General features: G+C 37.6%; 3 protein-coding genes and 1 long non-coding RNA gene across 7 annotated transcripts; 3 read left to right on the top strand and 1 right to left on the bottom strand.

Annotated features, from left to right (window-relative positions):
• Positions 1-441: 441 nt before the first annotated feature.
• Positions 442-2,657, bottom strand: LOC113328336 (zinc finger MYM-type protein 1-like). 2 transcript variants are annotated; one of them, XM_026575451.1, is made up of 3 exons: positions 2,552-2,657; positions 1,040-2,205; positions 610-683 (listed from the first exon to the last, which is right to left on the bottom strand). In XM_026575451.1, exons 2-3 carry the CDS (start codon positions 2,197-2,199, stop codon positions 656-658), a joined length of 1,188 nt encoding a protein of 395 aa, XP_026431236.1. In that variant the 5' UTR covers positions 2,200-2,205; positions 2,552-2,657; the 3' UTR covers positions 610-655. The 2 variants fall into 2 exon arrangements, with proteins under 2 accessions (XP_026431235.1, XP_026431236.1); XM_026575450.1 differs by having other exon boundaries at positions 442-2,205.
• Positions 2,658-3,283: 626 nt separating this feature from the next.
• Positions 3,284-3,905, top strand: LOC113328152. The gene is made up of 3 exons (XR_003349282.1): positions 3,284-3,324; positions 3,415-3,529; positions 3,623-3,905. It is a non-coding gene; the product is annotated as an uncharacterized LOC113328152 (long non-coding RNA).
• A 266-nt stretch (positions 3,906-4,171) lies between these two features.
• LOC113328377 (3-oxoacyl-[acyl-carrier-protein] synthase II, chloroplastic-like) lies at positions 4,172-7,871 on the top strand. 3 transcript variants are annotated; one of them, XM_026575491.1, is made up of 7 exons: positions 4,172-4,640; positions 4,747-4,804; positions 6,080-6,416; positions 6,552-6,793; positions 7,005-7,085; positions 7,284-7,343; positions 7,433-7,871. In XM_026575491.1, the coding sequence occupies exons 4-7, from the start codon at positions 6,677-6,679 to the stop codon at positions 7,550-7,552; spliced, it is 378 nt and encodes a 125-aa protein (XP_026431276.1). In that variant the 5' UTR covers positions 4,172-4,640; positions 4,747-4,804; positions 6,080-6,416; positions 6,552-6,676; the 3' UTR covers positions 7,553-7,871. The 3 variants fall into 3 exon arrangements, with proteins under 3 accessions (XP_026431276.1, XP_026431277.1, XP_026431279.1); XM_026575492.1 differs by having other exon boundaries at positions 6,080-6,454; XM_026575494.1 differs by lacking the exons at positions 4,172-4,640; positions 4,747-4,804 and adding an exon at positions 5,592-5,928.
• Positions 7,872-13,242: 5,371 nt separating this feature from the next.
• LOC113327763 (zinc finger CCCH domain-containing protein 62-like) lies at positions 13,243-16,812 on the top strand. The gene is made up of 9 exons (XM_026574896.1): positions 13,243-13,551; positions 13,642-13,763; positions 13,848-13,962; positions 14,037-14,098; positions 14,620-14,671; positions 14,761-14,872; positions 15,005-15,103; positions 15,186-15,313; positions 15,449-16,812. The coding sequence occupies exons 1-9, from the start codon at positions 13,358-13,360 to the stop codon at positions 16,617-16,619; spliced, it is 2,055 nt and encodes a 684-aa protein (XP_026430681.1). The 5' UTR covers positions 13,243-13,357; the 3' UTR covers positions 16,620-16,812.
• The last annotated feature ends 9,704 nt before the right edge of the window (positions 16,813-26,516 follow it).

Genomic DNA, 26,516 nt, shown 5'->3' with positions numbered 1-26,516 from the left:
GCTTTGAAAGATTCTCGAGGATCCAAACATGAACAAAGAACAAGTAACTCCATTGTATCCTCAGGAAACCTTCTAACTAATTCCGCGATCTGAGATCAATTGCAGCATTAAAAATATCATGGTGATAATGATGATCTACAGTAATGTTATCACGTTGCTGGCAAGAACGACCTGTACCTTGCATATAAGGTGCAGTCATATCAGGGATGTCGATACCATGTTCAATGAAAAATAGGCACACTGTTTCGATAAAAAGTCGATAACCATCTTCATCTGATCTTAATTTATGAAGTAAAATCTTAGTGTTCGAAACTAAAGCCACGACATTGACTATGCCTTGTGTTTTCTTTTGAAGTCCTTGACATAGTATTTCAGTGTATCCCATTATCTTATATACTAGATGCAACACAAAAACAAATTTAAATTCTTGCATTTTTTCTAAAGTACTTTGTGCTTGACCTACCCCACATGTCTCGTTAGGATCACTGTACTAATATCTTCAATAGTTGTATAAGCTGCATCAAACTTATCAATCAAACTGCATACAAAACCATAATGAGAACTCCAGCGAGTATCAGTAGCTCGTGGCAACGGACCTATTTGATTATACCCTCTACCTGTCTCAAGATCACCATTAGCCAACCTTTGGTTAATATCATCTTCTTGAGCATCTTGGAAAGATCCTAAACGCAGTGAAGAAGCACTGACAAGATTAACAATATTATTTAACATTGAAAAGAAGTCCCAAAGTCTACCGTTTTTTTCAGCTGTGTGAACAAGAGCTAACTGTAGCCTATGTGCAAAACAATGAACATAGTATGCATATTTACAATCTTTAAGAAACAAAGCTTTTAATCCATTCACTCGACCTCGCATATTGTTAGCACCATCATAACCTTGTCCTCGCATGTTTTCAATGGGAAGATTATAACGATTAAGAATATCAGTTATACCTTTTTTGAGAGTTACGGCACAAGTGTTTTTCACACGTTGAATATCGAAAAAACGTTCTTGAACATACCCATCACTATCCACATACCTCAAAACTAGCACCATCTGCTCTTTATCTGAAGCATCTTTAGATTCATCCACAAGTATGCAATATTTCCTATCTCCAATTTCTTCACGAATCTTGTCTCTGATTTCGTTAGAAACAATATTCAAAATCTCTTTTTGAATAGCAGGCGACGTATAAGTAGAATTTTTGGGAGCATTTTCTAGGACAACCTCTTTCACCTTGTCATTGAGTGTGGCGGAAAATCTAACCATCTCAAGAAAATTACCACGGTTCTTTGAATTTTTCGACTCATCGTGTCCTCTAAAAGGACATTGCTGAAAAGCTAACCACAAGGCACATTGAACCGATATTGTGAATCTTAACCTGTTTCTCCGTATAATCTCTATCGACTGCGTACGGATAATAGTGGAAATATGTTGCTGTGGATTCTTTAAATTCTCACCTGCTTCTACAGATGTGAAGTGTACAGAATTGCTACTTCCCATGTGTGCCAAAAATGCACATTTAGCTCCATTTTTAACGTTATGCCAATTTCTAAATCCTTCAAAAGTGTACTCTGGTCTTCTTGGTGGATTTTTCTCAAATAAATAGCAATAGAAACAGAACACAACATCTTTAGCTTTAGAATATTCTAACCAATGAAATTCATCAAACCACTTCGTAGAAAATCGACGGTCTTGGATTCCCATTGGAGTACCTGGATACTTAGCAAGTTTTATTCTAATACGCCCCATTTGTAGATAAGCTCGGCGAACTTCATCATGTTTGTTAGCCGAATGCTGCATTATCGGTATACGTAATCCAGGATCCCGTTCTAAAGAAGTAACATACGCACTATCGGCAACTTCAGGTACGATTCGAGTATCCAATTCTTCAAGATTAATTCTTCGAGTACCCTCAACTTCTTCAAAATCAGTTCTTTGAATACCCTCAACTCCATCAGTTCTTTGAGTACCCTCAACTTCTTCAAAATCAGTTCTTCGAGTACCCTCAACTTCAACAGTTCTTCGAGTACCCTCAACTTCTTCAGGTTCATAATTTACAACTGGAACTTCATGATTTCTAACAGATGATGGAGACGAAAACAGCACATTACTAGTTGTTGCTTCAATAGTTTTGAAAAATTTATGCATATTATTAGTGACTCTTCCACGTTTAGTCCCTTGACAAGGAGTAGACATTGCAACCTGTAGTAAGCATCACAAGTAACTTGTTATACAATAGACAATTTCAACAATTTCAATTTTCATCAATTCAATTCTCAATTAGAAGTCTAAAAGTAGAAAACCCAAACCCTAGAATTACAATTACAATTTCAATTATCAATAATAAACATCGCCATAATTTAGTTCTCAATTAGAATCAACCCCTAAAAAACAATTAACAACCTTGAGTTTTTACTTCATTCAAAATCAGTAAAACCTAAATACCTAATTTAACACAAAACGAAATAGCTTTTAGGAATTACAAACTTATAGAATTACTCTTGATTGACATGTTGATCATAAATAAGTAAAGAAGAAAAATTCTTACCTATCACTAATGATCGTTCATAACCCCATTCAATTCCAGCCATGAATTTCGCTCACTTTGTTTATCACTGTTCTGTATTCTAACAATAACAAAAGCACCGATTGGAACATGGAACATTAAAATAGGTTAGACACGTAACTGGGCTTGGATGCTTTGACTAATTGGCTTGGACAACTGGTCTCTTTAATCACTTGACGGACTTTGGTGGACTAATATGATCGAGGGATGGACTAAATTCCTTTGACTGGTGGATAAAATAAAAGAAAAAATTCAACTAAAGGGTGAATTATTAACTTGTTCTAATTTTATGAGAAAAAGGGGGGGCTATAGCCAGGTTTAGCCCCCCTTTACTTCCGCCCCTGGTTGATTTTCACATGTTTTCTTTCCCCTCTTTTTTCTTCATTTTATTTTTCTGATAGCGAGATAGGTATGGCACGGACTTCTAATCCCGTCAATATGAACAGTTTTTCAATTTTGAATTCATTTTCCTGTCTATCGAAACAAGAAATCCTTTGAAAATCACAGAGAGAGATAACAGCTACATTAACTCTAATCCTATTTCCTTTAAGAGATTTTCAATATCAACGACGGATGAAGGAAACTTCTGAATCAATTTGTCAGGCAATGCAATTTCTTCACTTCCTGATGATTCTCCTTCTGGTGAGAATCTGGTGAGAAAGAAGAAGAAGAAGAAGGAGAATCATCAGGAAGTGAAGAGATTGCAGATGCTGAAGAAGATCCAACGTTCGATGTTCTTGAAGAAACTAATCTCGGTTCTTATGTTATCTTATTCTTTGATCTCTTGATTCCAGAAATCCAGAAATGAAGCTAATTTTTTTTTCTTTTTTTTTTGATTTTTGCAGGATGGTTCCAGAGGTTATTGAATCGGGAAATGATGAAGAGCAACCAGATGATGTAGAGATAAAAGGACCCGAACTTAATGCGGGAGTTTTGAAACTATTGAGAAAATTATTGCTGGTAAGGTGTTTGATATAATGCTTGAATGAGGATGTAAGTTTGTGGATAGAGTTTTAATGTGGTTTATGTCTTGTTTCTGATGAATGACAACAGGTGATTGGATTAAGGGACTTCTGGGGTATTGAATGATTTACTATTGTATCTGATCTTGATGTGGTTATTGGCTGTGTGTAAAAGCAGGATCATAATGGTAGAGAACTGTAGTATCCAGTACCTAGCTTTGCGTGTAACTGCAAAGTTTTAGGTTGTTGTGTTCGTTCCAGCTTTTGCATACTAGTTTACATTTATCACTCAACTTATCTGGTGAATAAGAGAAAAAAAATGTTGAACTTAGTATCGACATGAAATTACTAGATATATATCTAGGGATTTCTAAGATGCGATATGGATTGGTAAAATCATGTCTTAACACTAATTATAGTGGTGATGTATTTTCAATCAAGTAAAAATAATATCGTGGTAAACTTCGAGCAGATATAGTGTTCGATATTTTATGTGTCTTAGTAGTTGATCTGATTGATAATGTCAATTATCTGCTGGAAGCTTATTATCTTTGGTAAACCACACAAAATTTGGTACATGATATCTGCTGGAAGCTTATTATCGATATTATTATTTTTGCGTGAACAAAGATATGTATCACCATTATGGATGGAAAAGATGTTTGTGTTTCACAACTGTCTCTTCTTTTTCTATTGTTGTTTCTACAACTGTCTCTTCTTCGGACGTGAGCTTGATTGTTGCAGGTTGTATTGTGAAACAGTATTATCGTGTTTTTTTTAATTCTTTATGCTAGGAACGGGAACTCTGTGCATGAATGCAACAGGTCGGTCATCCAACAATGCATGAGAACATGAGAAAAAGTATTGATCTGTCTCTCTTCCTTGCCAGCAGTGATCACTATTTGGGATTCTTTTTCTCGTGCATTGTATCGAGAAGATTAATGCTGGTAAGGGTGTTTGATATAATGCGGTGTTAGTAAGGGTAGGATTTTAATGTGGTCAGGTGGAGAATTGAAAGTGGAGCAATGTAAAGTTTATTTGTGGAAGAATGGATTGCGATTAACGGGGAAGAAAGAATTTCTTATCGATCGGATTAAGGAACATCTTGGGTAATAATGAATGACACTGCATCGTATCTGATTTTGATTTTTTAATTTACTGATGTTGTACTAGTTGTACTAATCTAATTTGGCTATTGACTGTGTGAGAGTGCAGGATCATAAATGGAAGTGGAGAACAGAAGTATCCGGCATCTAGCTTTGTGTATAACTAGGTTAGTTCGTTATGATTGGTAGATTTTACTTCGTTGAATTACTGACATCACTGTGAGAGCATTGTTAGATTTTACTTGTTGAATTTCTATTAGTGGCTAGCATTATGGTGATGTGTTTCTTGGCTATGCATCTACATTAAAAGAATGTTAAAGCCTAGAAACCATTTTCAAAGCCCGAAAAATCATTTTCAACAGTGATGTATTTTCGTTCAAGCAGTCGTATTGATAAGTTCCTGTCGTCGTTATTATGTTCAATAATAGTTAGTTTCTCTCGCTTAGGAGATATATTGATTGATAATTTTAAATTAGTTTGCGATAGGTGGAAGTGTCGTATCAAATCTTCTTAAATTTGAAGATACCCTTAATCCTCCTTGAATAAGGCGTACCCCGAGAATCTCAATTAGAAAAGTAAGACCAAACCAAGTATTAGCAGTACACCAAAAAGAAGACAAGGTAAGAAAGAAACCATGTTATAAGAATAAAGTGCAAAAAGAAGGCGAGGTAAGAAAGTAATCATATTAGATATTGACAATGGAAGAACCTCCTCTTCTTTTGGGTGGTACTGCTAATAAATAGTTTGGTTTTCTCCTCTAGTTGACATTCTCGCGGTTTGCCGTACTCGTCGAGGATTAAGAGTATTCTTCAAAATCGGAACATTGGATATGATTACTCCATGACTTGCAAACTAGTTTATTAAATTTATCAATCAACTTATCTGGTAAACGAGAGAAACAATGTTGAACAAACAATCAGCATGAAATTTATTGATATGGTTGCTTGGTCGAAGATGTATGTATGTTAGATGAAAATTGGTAAACTTAAATATAGTGGGTAATTATCCTTTAAAATTTTAAATTATGTCTTAACACATAGTTAGTCTTGCGAGAACTTCCAGTCCCAGCCAGTTTCAGTAAACCATGTTGGAACGAAATTGTCATATATGATTTTCTATGAAATAATATAAAGTTCACATCAAAACCCACAACCCCTTTTCAATTGCAATGTGATTTTTCTTCGAGGAGTCCCCCCAAATACAAAGTCAAGCAAAGTCTAGCTGCGTATCAGTTCAAACTCCGAATTTTAAATTTTTTATGATATGAAATCTGCATCCATCTCAGGAAAAGGTACTTCTCAACCCTTTTGTCATCTTCTGCCAGAAACATTGTATAGGAAGTCGAGATGTTATGTGCAGTTTGTCTGAGCTAGTAGTTATTCCGTAAAGACTCATTTATCAACACACTTTTAACACACACTTGATTGATTTTTTGACTTTAGGGCGTTGAGAAATGAAAGAAATACTGTCCAAGAGACGAAAAGAAGGATGTCACCGGACGAATTCTTGATGAAACTACCTGCTCAACTTCAGAATCAACTCCCAGCAGCCTGCACAAGACAACCCATTCAGATTGGACAACAACACCGGACATAGAAAAGCAGGATGTCCATGACGTGTACGTGTGGGATGCACCAAATCTTCCTACCAAAGATGGTGTTCACCGAGCTCTGCATGAACACCACGATGTTCTCGAGGATGCTTCAGTTGTCCACCTTGGAGACTAAACAGAGAAGCAAGAACTAAACAAAACAAAATGCGGAAGAGTTCAGGACATAGGTGAACTTCTCAACCCATTTGTCCTCTCCTGCTAGGAGGTTTGTATTGAACAGATAGTTTGTCTTTCAGTTCAGGTTTAGCCAGTAGTTATTCAATAGAGACTATTTTATTAACACGCTTGATTTTTTAACTCAGGTGTTGAGAATGAAAGTAATTCTGTCCAGAAGAAGGAAAGAAGGTTGCCACCAGATGAATTGGAGCCGAAAAACTTGTTGCCACCAATTGCTCCACTTCAGAGTCAACCTGCTTTCCCACCGAAGATGGTTCTCACTGAGGTCTGCATGAATACCACGATGGCATCAAGTATTACAGAACAACATCACAATAAAGGATATCAGGTTCCCAATGCCAACCACAGGCAGAATTACAACCAGAGGGTAGGAATATTACAACCCAGAATGTTATTCTATTTTTGTAAGGAAGTCATCGTCTGGTGACTTGAAGGAGTACCGATCTATCATCCGTTGTGTTGGCCAAAATCCTGATGTAACTTACCTGCATTAGAACTACATCTTCATGTTCTTTTTCTTTTGGTTTTCTATTTTAAGGAGCTTATACCAGTGCTTGATGACATATTGGCTTTTGCAGTTAAGAGTGTATTCCACCAAGTCCATGATCTGTCAACTATTAGGAGCAGCTGGTGCTGTGGATGCTGTTGCACTAGTGCAGGTAAATCCATTTATCCGCTTCTTTCCTTAGCTATAAGCTAGTCTAAAATGCCTTTAAACAGTATGTATAGTTCATAGCTAATGGACAGAATTCACATGAAAGTTTTTGCCAAGTTCAGGTTCTCTTTTGCTTGAATTTGTATGCGCTCTTCTTTTCCAGTTTTACTTATTGCTGAATTGAAATCGATTTTACACGTAGGCAACACGGACGGGTTGGGTCTATCCAAATGTCAATCTTGAAAATCCTGAGGCAGGCGTGGTAAGCTCTCTAGTATAGTTGTTCACAGTTGCAAATACTTTCTATTGCTTTACAATTGGATGCTTGAGATGACTTACTAAAAGAATCAGGATACAAAGGTGCTGGTTGGCCCGAAGAAAGAGAGACTTGACATAAAGGTGGCGTTATCAAATTCATTTGGCTTTGGAGGCCACAATTCACCAATTTTATTTTCCCCTTGCAAGCCATAACTGGAGTTAGCAACTTTAACCATGGACTTAAAAGTGGAGGAAAGAGTAAGCATATTCAGTTTTCTTGTAGTTTCGGATATTGAGATTTGAGGAAAAAGGAACAAGTGAAAGGTTTGGGGTGTTGTTGAAGTTGAAGGCTCTCATTAGTTATTTTCGCACCCTCAATTCCTTTCTTTCCCTGGTTTGATACATGAGGAAAAATATATGTGATGTACCAACTTATTAGGTTCAATTTTTCTGTAGCGCGAATCTGAAAAGAAATTTGTGTAAAACATTCTCTGAAAATTGTATGAGAAATGGTCCCATACATAGTCTGGAAGCTTATTTCCCTAGATATGTCCATGGTTCATACCAAGGCTATATAATTCCATCATTTACTGTCTCCAAAGAAAAGAATGAACGACTAGAGCTTGTGCAGCTTGTGATTTTTCTGCAAATCTGCTGAGATTCCAACCTGATGTGCAGCTTGTGATTTTTCTGGTTCATTAAGCCCATGCCATGCCCCAATCAAATCTCCATATTCAAATGGGAAGCCCAGGTAAACTCTATGCTAGGGTTAAAAAAAGAACGATTTTTTGGGACCATGGTTTTTCTTGGGGGACCATGGTTTTATTTTGGGTAAAGACATTAGAAGTAAATCTAGGTTATCCTTTATCTAGATATTTATATTAATACCTAAATTACCCTCCTGATTAATTACCCCTTATCTAGATATTTATATTAATACATAAATTACCCTCCGGATTAATTTTGGGTGATGATTAGCTAGTGTTAATAATAATTAGTGTAATGACTAGTGAGGTGATTAAGCTAAAGATAATTAGTGAGATTAAAAAATCAGATGAGTTTTTTTTTTAAAGAAGTAGAATTATTGAGAGAGTAAAGTTAGAGAAGATGAAGAAGGAAAACATGAAAGACGATGGATTTTACCAACCACAACCGGAGGAAGGGTATTTGGGTACTTAGGTATGCTTCAAACTTAGATAATGTTGGTTGAATTGCTCCAAATTTTCAAAAAAATGAATTTTTTTATGTAAATTTGGGCCAGTTCGGTTAACCATATGTCAACAACATGTAACCGAACACATCTGAAAGTGTAGTTCGGTTACCATATGTCAAGAACATGTAACCGAACACACCTGAAAGTGTAGTCCGGTTACGTTTTCCAAACACGCAGATTACCGAACTCGCTCGTTAATGGACGTTTTGGTCGTACAATGCAATGTTCGGTTACCTAGGATAAAATGGTAGGTAACCGAACTTTGAACTTGACAATTTATTTGAGTACATCTTGTGTGTTAGGTTAGTTCGCAAACTTCAACGCAACCAAATTCCCAACCGAACTTCAGGTTAAAAGTAACCTAGTGTTAGAAGTTCGGTTGGTTCGCAAACTTCAACATATTTTGCGAATCAACCGAACTGGGCTTATAGGTAGAGTTCGTTTACAAAGAAAACTTAATAATTTTGCGAACGAACCGAACTTATGGACTTGTATTGTTCTAATACAAGGAGTTCAATTAAAAGTATTTTTTTGCGAATCAACCAAACTTTGAGTTCGGTTAAAAAAATAATAATTTGTGCTAACCGAACTTTTTACTGAAAAAAAAACTCCATTAAACCTCTCTGCAACTTCCATTTTCAACTCATTTTGATGATTAGTTCTCATTTATTCAACCAAAAACGAATGACAAGTAATGGGTTTGTGAGAATATCTATGTTAATGTTTTAAATTAAGCTATATATATAGTGGTGGTGGCGGTAATCGGAGGTGGTGGTGGTAATCGTTGGTTGTTGGTAGTGATAATTGGAGGTGGTGGTGGTGGTAATCGGCGGTGATGGTAATCGGTGGTTGGTGGTGGTAATTGGCGGTGGTGGGTGGTGGTGGTGGTGGTAATCGGTGGTTGGTGGTGGTGGTGGTAATCGGTGGTTGGTGGTGGTGGTGGTAATCGACGGTGGTGGGAAGTGGTGGTGGTGGTTATATATGTATATGTATATATATATATATATAGATGGTTATTGTGTTGGTTTTAAATTAAATTAGGTTAAGGGTAGGTTAGTCATTTCAATGTTCTAGGACACCTCTTATAACTATAGGGAAGGTGGCCTAATAAGACCCTGGTCCCCAAAAAAACCATGGTCCATAAAAAATCATTCTAAAAAAAATCCTTGCCATATCGATGAATCCCCAAAATCTGCACTCTTAAAAGGAGAAAGGGTTAGACCCATTTCGGGAAATGGTGGTTCCTGCTGATGTCATGGTACCAACCAATAAAACTTCAATTTGTGAGCGATACAGTTTTTGAATCCTAAGGACCGAAACAAACGTAATAGTAATGTCTATCTAGTTGGTTAGGGGATGTCCTAATGGTATTTAAAATGTCTAAATTACCCTCCCATTTTCATTTAAAAAGACTGAGTTGCTTTTCACACTTTTTAACCTAAATGGAAAATCACCGTCTTCGATTTAATGGGAATGACTGATGTTTTAAGAAACTCACTTTTGATTTTGTTTGAATAAGTTGAATCCTTGCAAACTAGGTTAAATCCTTGTAAACTGGGGTTTCGTATGAAAATTTCAGTTCGAAATTAGGGTTCCATGTGAGGTTACGGATTCAATTACCAACCATAAGTATAGATGATGGTGTTACGGTTTGTCTCGCGTAGAACTACGAACCGTAAATACAAAAAAATCAAATGGGAATGACCAGTTACGATTTTGATTTGCAACTGTAAGTTGGTCTACAGTTGGTATTGGTACTCCCATTAGAAACCGTAAATTATCCTTTGTTTTAGATAGAAGGATCTAAAATGTTCTACTGTCTGTAAACATATAAAGCGTAACTAAGTTACAGTTTGACTCGTCACCCCCATTGGTAACAAAGATATTTTCTAAAAATGTTTTGATACCCTCTGGTTGACTCGTCACCGCCATTGATCCCTAATATTTACACTCCCTTTCAAAATATTTTCTACGGCTCATAATTCAGGTTACTATACCAATCGTTATCTTGTTACAATTAGTGTTTTTGTAATTTTTTATAAACTGTAAGATGTTACGGTTTGTGTTGGTGGTGAAGAAGAGATCATCAACCATAACTAAATTACGGTTCATCTCGTGAAGACTATTACCAATCGTAACTGGTTTTACAATTGAGTTTTACCCAAATTTAACCAGTTACGGTTGGTAATTCATCAATTACAAACTGTAACTCCCACTTACGGTTGATTACGTGAAAATCTCCAACAACAAGTTTCTCTGAAATTCTAAATCTTTTTGATCTTTTTACGTATTTTAGATAATTTTGAGCAACAAAAATCTGATTGGAGCTAAGTTAGAGGTATAACTAGTCATATAAATATTTACCCATCTCAAATTTGTCACTGGATTCACTCATTTAGGTTGATTGAATCAAAACCTAGGGTTTCAAAAATATTTTTTCTTTTTTTCTCCTCTACATTCTTTTCTCTTTCTAAAACTAATATGATTTTGTTTTAGAGTAAATTATTGAAACTTAATTATCAACACTAATCTATGTAAGGGTTAATTAGTCATTATCAAAAAAAAATGATAAGGGGATTTTGAAATTACCATCTAATGACCTTTTTTGTTCTATTATATCAGTCCCTCTAATGGTTTCTTCAGCCCGTATAAAAGGATTCCAGTTTTTAGCCTCACAAAGGTGTGAAGAAATTCTTGATGAAGTCTTTTTTTTCGAAATTTTATGAACTGACTATTTCTTCGTGGCCGGATTATGTATTGTCATTGTCCGACTTTATAAACAATGAATAAAATATGTCATAACTTCCTTTACAGTTGTTACCCAACAAACCTTCGGTCGTCAAGTCTTTTTTTGAGCTTCCCTACTGTTACAGACCAAGACAGTGAAGCGCCAAGGTTGCACGTTACTGAAGTGACTGGTCCGGTTATTGGAGCTGCATAGTCCGACGATGAAGCGCTAAAATGGCTTAGACAAGAAAGTCCGACGATAGTGTTGCATATTCGCAATCCAGAATTAGCCCAGCTCAAGAAATGGATTAAGGATGCAAGTGCATTGGCCTATGGCTTGGCCAAGGCCTAGCCAATGCAAATGCAACAATGGCGATGTCAAATGCGATATTGTTCGCCATTGCTCGACAAAAAGAATGCAAGTGATGCATTTAACATATGAAGTTGAGCCAAGCAACAAAACTAGATTGGCATGACTTTACTCAGATGTTGGAATCAAATGAGTTAGGTGCATGGACGAGATAGTTGTAGCGCTAAGTCGGATGTACATTGGCTTAAGCCAAGTTGGGTGTAGCGAAATGTTTGCTGGATATTGGCTCAAGGCTGTCAGTTGCAAATTGGATGCTCATCATTCGCATGCCAGAGCAAGGAGTTAGATTGAGACGGTTATAAAGTGTCTTTATATATAACTGATTAACATTCCATAATTGTAGAGAACAAGTGTGGCATCAATTGTCGTAACAACACAAAAGGTGACAATTGGCGGTTAAAGAAACTATATATGGACACTTGTCTTTCCATATGATGTGCAAGCGGTTGTACAAAATTTTTGGCATGATCTTTAGCATGTATAAATAGCTTAGGGATTAATAAGCTTAGAGTTGTTCGGTTGGATGAAGAACCGTTGAATTGTGGAGAGTTAGGCATCCACCAAAGAGGGTGAATGACCTAATTTGGTCCATGAGATGGACTGTTGTATGTAGTTTTCCTTAATGCAATAAAATGGGTTTGCGTTATATATTTGTTTTCATTGTGTTGCCAAACTTACGAAGTTGTTTAAGTACATTGATGCATGGCGAAGCTCTTACGCTTATGTGGGCATAAAGAGTTAGAGAGAAAATAAGAAAGACTTCTATTGTGTAAAGCCTTAAGAGTGAAGGAAGATGCATACTTTGATGCAAGTGTGCAAGAATGAGTATTAGTGGGTGAAGTTTATTCATTGAACCACAGAATATTGACAGTCATGTCTCATGGGAATTTAGGCCACAAAATGGGCATGTGACACCTACCAATGTGAAGACCCACAAGTCATGCATCGCTCCACAGTGACACTTAGGACCCCTCTTTGATGGTTGAAAAAGAGGAAGCGCAATAGTTTTTTTAGTAATCATCATCGTGATTGGTCGAAAGAAAGAATTAACATCTTAAAGTTGGGGCAACGTTGATAGCTGAAATTTCCTTTCAAGGCACGATGAATATGTGGTCAGAAAGATTCAAAAATCGACTCTGATATATATCAGCCATTCGTGAGTTTTTCAAAGAATCTTTTATCACACAAGCTCGAACATTTATCATACTGATCGAGAAAATCGACCCCCACAATTTTTACTGATGGCCCTGATGGACCCACCGTCCACCCCGAAAATCATGGTCTACTTTTATGTCTCTCGATTACCATCGGGTTCTATCAATCAGAATAATTCTTTGCGTGCCTATAGTTTTCAAATCGTTTCGCCTACTCCATACTGCTAGCACAAGTTGGATTTTGGTACGACAAGCTCTTCTTAGTTTTGTTTGTTTTTGTATTTTTCTATACCGGATAGGCATATGTGCCTGGGTTCGAATGAATGACCTAGATCTTACGGGCCTAATACGTAGCCCGGATCGGCACGACTTCTCGGCAATCCCGTAAATCTAGATAGTTTACAAATTTTGAATTCTTAACGGCAATAATATAATTCATTTCGCTGTTTATAGAAACTAGAAATCCATTAAAAGATAGAGAGAGAACAACTAAATCAATTAATCCTAATCCTCTAATTTGATTAAAAAATTTTGAAGGAGGAAAAAACCCATTAATGGAGAAGATTAATCAGAAGATGTTCCCAGTGAGTGATGATGAAAACTACTGTGAAGAAGAAGAAGAAGGAGAATCATTAGGGCGTGAAGAAATTGCTGCTGCTGATGATTCAGAAGAAGACCCAACATTTGATGTTCTTGAAGAAACGCGGTCGAGTTTATCCAGACTTTCATTGAAGAAATCTAAATCACGGTTCGTATATTAATCTTATTGATTGATTTGATTTGATTAACCTCAGAGATGAAGCTGATTTTATTTATTTATTTATTTTTATTTTTATAGTATTTCGAAGGTTATCGAATCTGGAAATGATGATGAAGAACCTGATGATGTGGAGATTAAGGTGCCTGAACTTAATGCTAAAGATGCCAAAAGTTATGAAACTATTGAGAAGATTATTGCTGGTAAGGTGTTTGATATAATGCTTCAATGAGGATTTAGGTATCGGTTGGATTATAAAGTGTTGTGTTTTTGATGGATGGGAACAGGTGGTCAGGTGGAGAAATTGAAAGTGGAGCAGTGTAAAGTTTATTTGAGGAAGAATGGGCTGCGATTAACGGGGAAGAAAGACGTTCTTATCGATCGGATTAAGGAACATCTTGGGTAATAATGAATGACATTGTTTTGTTAAGATGTTGTAATAATCTAATTTGGTTATTGACTGTGTGTAAGTGCAGGATCATAAATGGTGGCGGAGAACTCAAGTATCCAGCATCCAGCTTCGTGTTTAACTGCAAAGGTCAGGTTGTTATGATTGTTAGATTTTGCGTGTTCGTTGAATTACTGTTTGAGCATTGTTGGATTTTACCTGTGGAATTACTATTCGAGCAAGCATTATGGTGGTGTTTTTGCATTAAAAGAATGTTAAAGACTAGAACAAATATTAAGTCACTAGTAGAAACCATGTTAAGCTATTCGTTCAACAAGTGTACCATGAAGCACCTCTCTCTAGCAGAGACCATATTAAACTATTATGTTATACACAATTACCGGTGAATTTCAGTGCAAAAAGTGTGAGCATCGATGTACTCTTGAGTTTGATCTACAAAGTAAACTATTGGGGGTTGGTTCTTTCATTTACCACAACAAAGAGAATTTGTGCCATTGAGCTACAGATAATTAGATGTCACCTAATCTCGGAACCTGTCCTAGCTGTGATCAACCAAATTCATTGAAACCAATAATACCATCTGATAAAGGAATGATAAATTACTATTACGTGTCGTTGAATTACTATTTATGATGGGGATTGATGTGCAGGTGATGCTTGCACTGGAGATGTCGTAATGTTCGAGCAAAATGTTTATGAAATGTGAGCAAGCAAACTGTTTATCCTTGGTTTGCAGTTACAACTATATCCATGCTTATTGTTTTGGAATCTGATTACATTGTCTCCCATAGGTATAACATAGCTTCTAGGAGTGCAATTGGCCCTCCCTGTGGGACTAGAACCGTTGCAGGTCGCATTGTGAAAGAAAGCTATGGTTCGGCCAAACAGCAACACACATTTACGGTGAGCTTGATTGTTTCATATGCAACAATGTTAACTTCAAATATCCTAGCATTCAGTGAAGCTAAATTATACTATTGGCTTATATTTGGGCATTGTGCACGTTGAAACTCTAAGTTTGCTCGATTTGATCAGATTGAAGTATTATGGAGCAAAGGAGTGAAACCACTTCCTCCACTCCACCCTCTTTTAATTAAGGGTAGAAACCTTTATAAACTAAAGACAATGAGACAGGTCTGTTCAGTTACGTTTTTTTTCTCTTTCCGTTGTTTGGGAGTGTATGTATTATGGAGCTGACTCCGTTCTTAAATTTCAGTTATGGGTAGATGAGGAGATGAGGCGGAAGGTGTTGCTAGAAAAACACTCCAGAGGATCTCTTGCCAGGTCCAACAGAGAAACAAGAATCCAGCAAAAGGAAATGCGGAAGAAGTGTATCGGACAGAGGTGAACTTCTTAACCCGTTTGTCATCTCCTGCTAGAAAGTTTGTACAGAACAGAATAGGAAGTCGAGACGTTATGGCAGCTAGTAGTTTTCCTGTAAAGACTCCTTCATTAACGCACTTGTTTTTTTGACTTTAGGGTGTTGAGAAATGAAATAAATAGTAAAAGAAATAGTGTCCAAGAGACGAAAAGAAGGATGTCACCAGATGAATTGGAGATGGAACCAGCTGGTCAACTTCAGAATGAACACCCAACAATCTACACAAAACAATCTACTCAGACTGGACAACATAAACCAGCTTTCCCACCAAAGATGGTTCTCTCTGAGGTCTGCATGAACACCACAATGCCATCAAGTATTACTGAACAACATCACAATAATGGATATCAGGTTGCCAAGCACAGGCAGAATCACATCTCTGAAAAGGTCAATCAATCTCAGTTCGCCAGCAGTACCCAACAAAAGTTTTCTGGAAATGTCCATGATGCATATGCGAACAGTGCACAAAATAACTTTTCAGAAAAACTTCATCAATCCCATCATGCAAATGCAAATCAGTCAAGCTTCAATGCTCCTCCTCGAAATTCTATTCTTGGGAGGGCTCCCTCACAGCGCCAGGTCTGTCAATACTATCCTCAAGGAAGGTGTAGATATGGAAAGAACTGTAAGTATTTGCACGAAGACCGAGATAAACGTGTGAATGGAGTAACTGCTAAACCCTCTTACCCAAATGAAAATGCTTCGAGCTTCAATGCCCCTCCTCGGAGCCCTACCCGCAGAAGCTGCAATTCTTCTCTTCAGAGTCCCTCACGCAGAAGCTACCATTCTCCTGTTCGGAGCCCCATACGCAGAAGCTTCAATGCTCCTGCTCAGAATAGCTTCAATTGTCCACCAAGGAGTCCCACACATAGAAGCTTCAATTCTCCTGTCCGGAGCCCCATTGCCAGAAGCTTCAATGCTCTTGCTCGAGGAAGCCTCAATTGCCCACCTTGGAGTCCCAGCCGTGGACGGCAGTTGCATGCTCAGAATAGCTTCAATTATCCACCAAGAAGTCCTAACCACAGAAGCTTCAATTCTCCTGCGCGAAGTCCCACTCCTCCAAGAAGTCCGAATTACAGAAGCTTCAATTCTCCTGTGCGAAGTCCCACTCACAGAAACTTCAATTCTCCTTCTCGCGCAAGCTTTAATTGCCCACCTTGGAGTCCCAACCGTGGAGGTCCACCCATGCAGCGGCAGGTATGCCGCTACTACAATCAGGGAAGGTGTTATCATGGAGAAAACTGCAAGTATTTGCATGAAAGAAGATAAGGGGGTGTATGCCAGAAAGGTTTTGCGGTGCAGCAGTACAACTGAAATTACATGTTTCTTGATTTCGGTACAACTGATGTAGTTCTTCTGAACAAATTTTCTCAGCCATCTCGCTGATTCTGGAGACACTAGAATCACATTTTTTTTCTTGATTTTTTTAATTATCAGAATTTGAGGGGAAACTGAAAGAAAATTTTGTGTTATTACAGAATTTAATTTGCCCGGCGCAAGACATGCATAGTTCCCGACTCCCTGATCCGTTATCTAAATTGTACCCTGAAATATGTTCTGTCACTTGGATTCCAAAATTTACTCGTGAAAACTGAAAAAACCAAAAATCTGTTCATGACACACAAATCTTGTTCTCAAGAACTTCCCCTGCGACACAAATCTCACATATGAACCGGAATTTATCACGAACCAAAAGTTGCCACCTGACTTATCTAAAACCTGCCGCGGCGATCGCAAATCTTCACCAAACCCCAAAGCACACAAAATCTGTAAATAACGAGAAAATCAATTCAAGGCTCCAAAAATTGCTAGCCATAATTCCGCACTAGTCTATATATTAACCTGCCCATCAAATATGCTATCAATAATCAGCTATTTTTAGTCTTTAGTATGCACACTGATTTACTTTTTGAGATTTGAGAGTCCAGTTCCAACCACACCACCTATTCTGTCAGGTCTTGAACAGTAAGTACCGTACAATCATCTGGAAAACCAGCCTACTGAATCTTATATTTGCTGAAAACACTTCTTGTGCAACAAAATTGGCCATTGCGCAGCTTGTATTCCAAATGAAGCTAGCATCTCTCAACAAACAAATTATTAGGAGATGCAACATTTTTTTAATTACCCAAATGGAGTATAGAACAAACAAATTATTAGGACATATAACATGTAGTAATGCTTCAAAAAAAAAAGAAAAGAAAACATGCAGTGATATTGGGCGATGACCGACCTTCGTACAGGTCGCTTAAGAGATACTCCCTCCGTCCCACTATTAAGTGACATAGTTTAAGTTTGTATAATTTATAAGGCAACTAAGGGAAAATAGTATTTTTAAGCATTTTTTTTTGCAATTATACCCTTATGGATAATAACTAGTCAAATTTTGAAATAATTTGTCTTTCAAACAACGGAAAATGGGTCATTTGTCCAAATATTTTTAAATCACGGTTCAAATGGACGAGTAAAAAATAGTTTGGGTGAAATGATCAAAGAAAAATAGTAAGGTTTCATCCTTGCTTAAATTTAAAAAATAGCAAGGATGAAACTGGATACATCCTGTGTAAATTAAAAATAAGAAAAAAATATTTGAAAATGGGCACGATGAAACTGGTTACATCCTGCCTATTTTTACATTTTTGTCCATTTAAACAGTATCAAAATCTAACTGTACATTTCACCCAGGAATTGTTGATTTTGGTCTTTTTAACCAATTTTGTGTTCAAACAAACTACACCACGGATGTCCGCAAACTTCGTACCATTGAAAAACACAAATTATGCACATTTCTTATAATTAATTAAAATGATAAAAATATCTCCTTGTTTAATGATATAGGTCATTTATTATAAGACAAAATCTAAAATTAAATAGTTCACTTAACATTGGGACTGAGGAAGTATTTTTCAAGTTTGGTTTACAGTGAATGAATTTAAAGTAAGGATAGGACTACTGACTACACCCTTAAGAGTGCGCTTTTCTTTGATAATTGAGACTAGTACGTGTGGTTGTCATGCTTTTGTGCTGCATTGTGTGAATGCGTTCGGATTTTTCATGCCACTTGGTTGAATAATTGACCATGAATAGCTCTCTAAATAATTGTAATGAACCGTTCAAGATGTGACATAGGAAATTACAGGGCTGCTAATGGGTACCATATTGTGAGGGGTGTACCAATATATATATAGAATAAAAAATCATTTATCTTTGGGTCGGTACACCCCAAAGCAAAATAATACCCCATTAACAGTCTTGGGAAATTACTTCGAATCATAAAGTTGATGATGCACAGATGGTGTGGTTGGGAAAATTCGAAGCTGTACTAATTAATTTGTATGGTTATGTGATATCACAACAACATGTATGATGCATTGCTTTCCACGAGGAGACGGATGTCTTTGCAGGTAAATATTTTAAACAGTTAAACATGTACATGTAAAAATAATACTAGCGAGATTGGGGTATACTCAGATTAATTGGGGTAATACCCAATTTTAAAGGGACTCTTTTTAAGGATTTTAGGGGAGTCTTAATGGGTAAGTTACAAAACTACCCTTACCCTTTAAAAACCTATTATCTTAAATCAGTTTTAATCTTTTCATTTCATATTCTTCTTCTCTTCTTCTTCTCCTCCACAACCACACCGGCTCCATCACCCCCACCACCATCAAAACTCATCGATTAATTCAGTGAAATCGTCGATTCGAAAACTCCGATTAATCTTCATCAATAGATCCACCATGGCGGAAGGAAACTCGTACGAAAGGTGCTAATCGAAAACCCACTGAGTATAACCCTGGAATTGCAAGTTTGGTTCAAAAGAAAGTGAAGAAAAGAACTGTCGAAGAAGGAGAATTCGCAGCCGCTGAAACGCAAGAAATGGTGCGCTTAAGAAAGTAAGGGCTCACATAAACTCACTCTAGTACTTCAATTTCATGTTTGCATGTTAAATTAAGTCAGAAAAATCGAAATTCTGAATTGGCAGTTGCGACGCTGGCAAGGTATTATGTTATCGACCTTGACGGCTTTTCATAGTTAGGGTTTGGCCGACAAGCTCTTAGGTTGAATATGTTGTCGGATGTTTAATATCTGTAACTGCTTCCACAGGGTCGGCAGGTTATTCAACCTGCAACCTTGCCGGCGGAAGTTTTTGTTTAATGAAGCCGGCATGTTATTATTTTTTACCCTGCCGGCATGTTATAACTTGTTTTGGAACCATTGGTTCCTGATGCCTTGAATTTTTTAAAACCGGAATGGTGATTGGATACAACCATGCCGGCTGTTTGTTGGCCGGCAATGTATGGGTAATGTAACTTGCCGACATGTAATGTGGAAAATCTTTGTATCTTATGTGTAGTATATCTGTTATAAGACGACAGGCTATATGAATGCTACCCTGCCGGCTGCTCTTTAGCCGACATGTAATTTAGATATAGACCCTTCCGGCCATTCTTCCGCCGGATAGGTTATATTTGTCGACCCTGCCGACCTGTAATTTTTATTCCTTAATTGTTCTTGTTCAGTTTGGAAAAGGAAAAGAAGAAAGCTATGAAATCTCTTAGTCCTCCTTCAAGACCTCCTCGTGTTGGTGATAAACTCTTGTCTTCAACACATCGAGGGGCATATGTTGTGCCGGGAATGCTCAAGATCCGTGTACCGAATGATTCTCAACCACCATCGGAACCCAGTGATTCAGACGATACTCCGGATGATGACCAATCAATTCCATCTGGTAGAAGAGGTGATGATGATGATGTTGATGAAAGCACTCGGCTGCTGGAGGAGGTAACAATGATGATGATAAGGGTGATGAAGAAATTCCTAATGTTGGAGGAGGTAATGATGATGATGATTATGATGGTAATGGAGATAAAGATAAGGATATGGAGGATGAAATTGTTGAAGAGGCAGAGGAACAAGAAGAAGAAGAAGGTGATGGAACCGGAGAACAAACTCTAGCTATTGTTCAACAAACCGAAGCTTCAACTTCAAGTGAAACCGGAGAGAAGAAGAGGGTGATTACTAAACCAGATCCCACATGCCTCCCCCTCACTTGATAATTACACTGAAAAAAGGTGACCGTCCAAGGGGGACCCCAAGAGATGGTGGAGAAGTTCTTTTTGGATACAAAGACTCTTGGGGATGTACGATCCATAATACTATTGTAAGTAATCTCAATCCGTCTTTGTTCTTTATTCAAGTGTGTAACTATCTTAAATTTGCGTCAAGTGTTTGTATTTCTTTTCATTTTGTTTTTTTGGTATTTAGAATCACAGGCATGTCGTCCGTCTCATGAGGCGCCAAGCTTCGTGTTTAGTGATCAGTACTTGGGATCTTGACAAGGAATGTGAGGAGGTGAAAGTGATTGTCAAGAACTCCGGGTTGTGGCCTGCGGTGGAGAGTTCGAATATTGAGCATGATAAAGTTACCGTATCTGCATTCTGTGAGAGGTTCTAGGGAGAGACTGATACAATGTTATTCCTATTCGTTGAGATGGCGATAACTCCTGATGATGCTCAACAAATTCTAGGCCTCGAGGTTGATAGAAAAGCAGTCACCGAGGGATTCAATAATAAGTTTCCTTTCAAGGATATTTACGCATTGAGCCAGAAATTGTTCGGTTGGAATCAGATTGAGACGGAGTCTGTTCTTGAGATGAAGGATGGTCGTCTAAGCAAGAAGTTTAATCTGAATAAGTTGAGGGACAAATTATGGGAGACAAAGAAAATCTTTGATAAGGAAGGAAGGGTGAACCCAGTGCGAATCAATGCTACCGCGTCAGCTTATTTGCTATACGTCATGGGAAAATGTATCTTCCCCGACAGTTCTGGAAGCTTGGTCGAGGCAAGTTACTTGCAACTATTGGATCCCTTAGATAAGATGCGTGAGTATTCTTTGGGTACTGCGGTGGTCGCCTTCTTGAACAATGAGTTGACAAAATGTTCTAGGGCACTCAATAAGCAAGTTAACGGAAACACATGTCTCTTCCAGGTAATTTTATTCTCTAAATCATTTATATTTGCAAAATTCTCGTAAGATAAGATTCTTACTAAACTTTTTTTTTTTGCATAGGTTTGGATATATGAGCACTTCCCTTCCTTGTTCAAAGCCAACTCCTACGTCAAAGTGGATGCGAATGTTGCGGTTCATAAGCCAAGAGCGCAAAGGTACAGTTTTAAGGGTACTCATGATAAGGACATGCCGCAAAATCTTATCAAACTCCGAATCGCCATCGACAAATTGACCGCGGATGATGTGTTATTTGATCCGTATCGAGATACTAGAAATCAAGGTTTAAACCAAAGGAGAGATGAAGTTGCATTATACTATGGACCCTTGATGACTATGTATGATGGATATTCAATGTACAATCCACATTGGGTAATGCGACAATTGGGTTACATCCAAGAAGAACCTCATTTCGATGAAGAAAACCGTTCTTTACTGTGAAAATGGCTGAATGCACCACGTCCCAAAAAACTATTAATGTCTCTTACGATCCAGCGCCTGTTCAAGAATATTGGGACGACAGACGTGGTCGTAAAATCGATGTGAGTCTTTTGGACGAGGTGACCACCGGTTGTGAAGCCAGTGAGAAATACATGGCGTGGTACTTGGGTTGGGCTCGTCCTACTGTGATTAGGGGAATGACTGCTGAAGAATTGGCTCGTAAGAGGAGGATGGCATCGAAAGACCCAACAATAAGTCTTAAGTTCTTTGTAAGTATTTTAGAGTTGCTCTTACTATTTTAAGATTACATTATCGAATCATTCTATTAATTGTTTGTTGTTTAATTGAAAATAAAAGGACCAATTGAATACCTTTGTGAAGGTATTGTGTTGTTCGAAAGACAGAGGAGATCCTTTGTCGATTGAAGAGCAAAGCAAGCACACTGACTATGCTTGCAATGTTGACAATGCAGCAGTGGTAGTGTTCCTAAACGGGGTTGTGGTCGTGGTCGTGGTGAATGAATGCTTTCCTAGTTTATTTCTTTATGTTGTGGTGGACAAATGTTTAAGTTAATGGTGTGGACAAATATTTTTTAAGGTTTATGGGACATGTTTTCGTATTTTTGACAAAAAGTGTTGGATTTCTAGTTGTTGAATGAATGGTTTGTTTAGCTATATAAAGTTTCAATACTTATGCCGGCATGCTTTGTTTAAGTTACATTGCCGACTGTTCCAGGGCCGGAAAGGTTGTGAATTGTCAGAATGTCGGCTTTGACAACGGATATTTGTGTAGTTACCAGGGTCGGCAAGGTAATACGATTCCTACCTAGCCGGCTGTTTACTCGCCGACAAGGTAATATGTTATCGACCATGCCGGCTATTTGTGGCAAAAAAAAACTTTATCCTGATGCCTAAAATAATATAAGGTCGGCATGGTAAAAAAATTATTACCTTTCCGGTCGAATCCTAGCCGGCATGCTAATGACCCAATACGGTTCCAGCGGATATACAGAAGAAAAACCTTCTCCTGATGCCTAAAATCATCAAAGGTCGGCATGGTTATAATTTCCTAACATGCCGACCATATCAAAGCCGGCATGCTAATGACCAAATACAGTTCCGGCGGATACACATAAGAAACTGGTCTCCTAATGCCTAAAATCATCATCAGGTCGGCATGGTAACAAATTTTAGACCATGCCGACCTGACTTTGTCGGCATACTGGGGAAATAAAACTGTGCCGACGGATTTAAATTTCAAATTTTTTGCAAGTACAATTGCATTGATTGACTTGTACTTATACACTATAACGGTCAAGTTTGGGCACCATTCTATAAATACACTATTTATCTCCACAAAACAACACACAACTATTTGCATATACTCTCCAAAGCTCATATCATCATACACTCCATCTAACTCACCGAATAGCTATCTACATAGATATAACAATGGCATCATTTGATTCTAATGAAGATTTGGCAATCACCAAAGCTTGGTATGCGGAAAACGACTTAGATGTCAATCCTCCGAAAGGGTGGATTCCACAACATTTTGGGCTAGGGTACACAACAAATTTAGCCAAGAGTATGGGAATCCTAATGCAAGAAGTGTTCAACAAATTCATGATAGGAACCTTGTCATCGAAAACGCGATATTCTCTTTTTTAGCTCTCCAACCTCGGATTTTTAACACTCGGCCCTTCACCTTGTCCATTGCGCAATTTGTGAGTAATTTTTTGGTTTTTTTTTTTACGTAACCCATGTTGTTTTATCTTCCAATGAAACACCACTAACAAATGTAAGTTTTTTTTTTGTAGCACGAAGTCGTGAAAGCGCGCTACTTGGAGGAAAAGGGGGAAGCATTCACGTTCAATGCAAGCTATCACTTCTTGGACGAAAGAATCCCGGAGGATAACCCGGACTACTTGGATGCTGTATCGTCTTCGTCAGAGGAAGATTGATGGCTTTAGAAGTTTTAGTGTAGGTTTTGTGGGTATACCTCTATGTAAGCCCTCACGAGACTATAACTCGTCCACTAGTGTAGGTTTGATGCACATGCTAAGTGCATTCGTTTTCCCATCGTAAATGATTAGGTTTTATGTTTCAATGAATGTAGTAACCAAAATTGAATGAATACAGTGAATTGCATCTATTAGAATTCAGTCTTTTTTGGGGGATAACCAAAGTCGGCAAGGTTATAATATTACAACCATGCCGGCTAAACGCTGGCCGACAGGGTAAGAAAGTTAATAAATGCCGACGACAAGGAAACCGACAAGGTAATAAATCAATACCATGTCGACTACCTTCGCATTTATAACAGTCTCATTTGTATCAAAAATATTACAGTCGACATCTTCTTCATTCGTATACCCTGCCGGCCATAGGAAACCGGCACCTTTTTCGACCGTATACCTTGCCGGCGTAGAGTGGTCGACATGATCTTCATTAGTCGACCCTGCCGACCTTTAATACTTTCAGAACGGAAAGTGTGGATTTCTTCTTTGATTTTGAGTATGATTTCATACCACAGATTTGCAATCATCTTTTAAAAGTGTTTCGGTTGTGTGCTTCATTTTCGTTGCAAGAGATATTCTCAAAAAAAGAAAAATTCTCATCAAAAATCATCTCACAAAAGTTCAATCAAAAACAAAATTTCATAACTTCAATTCCTAAGTTTTAATCTATTCAATCCATCAAAACTAAATTAATTAACCTAATCATAATATTTAGTGTTAATTAAACAAGGATATATTAGCCATTTAGAAAATACAAGGTTAAGGGGTGGCTTGGTTTTACTTCAAAATAACCAGATTTTGTCTTATTGGGTATACCCTAATCAAGCCTGGAAATAATAGTAGTATCAAATCTATTCTTTGCTCTGGAATTACCAATGTACCAAGCATACAACATACTACCTGCAACAATTATGTTTGAATCTCTGTGACAAATTCCATTTGTTACGATAAGAAGATAAATTCTGCTGAGTAGACCACGTGAAGCAAAACCAAAATTAAGCATAATTTGGTTGATCCACGCTATCAGTTAATTCAATAAAATTTGTTTTAGCCAAGGTCGCATAAGGGAACATTTGTCAAATTTGGTGTCTACTACTGATAATTGATACCATACCAGTGTTGGAAAATCTGGGTTATAACCATGGATACAACCAAATCAATCGTTCACAAACAATACCCATATTCTAGTTTATCAAAATAACACAAGAGATGGTTGAGACAATTTATCAAATACCTGGTGAGCAGCAATCCTCTTCCTCCAATTTCAGCAACCAAGGAATCCACAATTCACAAAACAGACAATACAATAATTATAGAGAACAAGGACTAGAATTACCAACTTAATTTGTGTATTGAGGCGAGGTACTCCTCTTTCCTGAAAACTTTAACTTCCCGTCACTGGTGCAAAACGAATTCAGAAGTAAGTCTAGCCAAGATACAACAATACCTTTGATGTTAACATGCACTCGAATAACATCAAAACAATCGAACTTAAAGCAGCAGCAAACTCTCTTCAATTATACTCTAATGCAAGTTTATTTTCAGTAAAGCAATGGATGCTTTTTTTTCTGTTTTTTTCTATATCTGTACGCTTAAGAACATTGGGTTCTTATAATAGAAAAGATGACGGTTCACCAATGGTTGTGACCCAAACTGAATGGTCACGTTGGTTGGGAACAGGCACAACTTTATTCACCTTTGGGAACGGATTTGGGGGACCCGTCCAAATCCAGATTTCCTACAATCCCCCACATGAATAAAGTTTCCCACATAGACATTTAGAAAATGCTTAATTCTAATCCTATACTCTAATGCAAACACTAGAGAGTTTGTGCGCGGAACATCACTATATCGGGAAAGATATCTTTTGGCTTTGAATCTTCCTTAGTGAATGCCTACCAAACTTACTAGTTGTTCAGTGAACGTGATGTCTTGAACTGCTCAACTTTATAGTGTCAGTCGATACAATAGATATCACATAGCTTATTTCCTTACTTCATTGGTTCTCGGTTGTGTTCATTTCGGCCCTGAACAATCTTGGAATTCATGTGTGCTCTTAGATTAACATAGCCTTATAGTTATCACGGAAGCGGCCCCACTTCTCACTCATATAGGTGATCTCCTATTTGAAAGTATCCTGCCGTACGTTTCTTAGTCATACTAAGCTATATGAATCATTAAGAGAAGAATTCTCAACCTTTCACTTGACAGGTGACACTGTTTCATCATAGAAATGGGAAAGAGAGTAACCTCTCTCAGTGTCTCTGGCGAGTGTTTTACAACTTAGTTTTCCCTTTTGAACCTAGACACTGGGATCTCCAATCGCTAAGTTGGTTAAAGCTGTAACTTACTTTATATTTGTAGGCAATAGTCCCATTCCCCTCGATGATGCAATTACTTGCTCTCTGGATAATCCTTTTGTAAGTGGATCATTATCGCTGGACCTTATATAACTCACTGTTATAATTCCACTGGAGCGTAATTTCTTAATGGTTTCATGTCTAAGACGTATGTGTCTAGATTTACCATTATACATTTTACTATGAGCCTTTGCTATAGCCTCTTGACTATCGCAATGTATGTTTATTGCCGAGACGTGTTTAGGCCATATTGGTATATCTTCAAGGAAATTTCGAATCCACTCTGCTTCTTCCGCTGCTTTGTCTAAAGCGATTAACACAGCCTCCATAGTTGAT

This window comes from Papaver somniferum, unplaced genomic scaffold, assembly GCF_003573695.1.
Source record: "Papaver somniferum cultivar HN1 unplaced genomic scaffold, ASM357369v1 unplaced-scaffold_107, whole genome shotgun sequence".
Classification (NCBI taxonomy): domain Eukaryota; kingdom Viridiplantae; phylum Streptophyta; class Magnoliopsida; order Ranunculales; family Papaveraceae; genus Papaver; species Papaver somniferum.
Note: the sequence above shows the minus strand (reverse complement) of the source record. Positions and strands in the feature narration are given on the sequence as shown.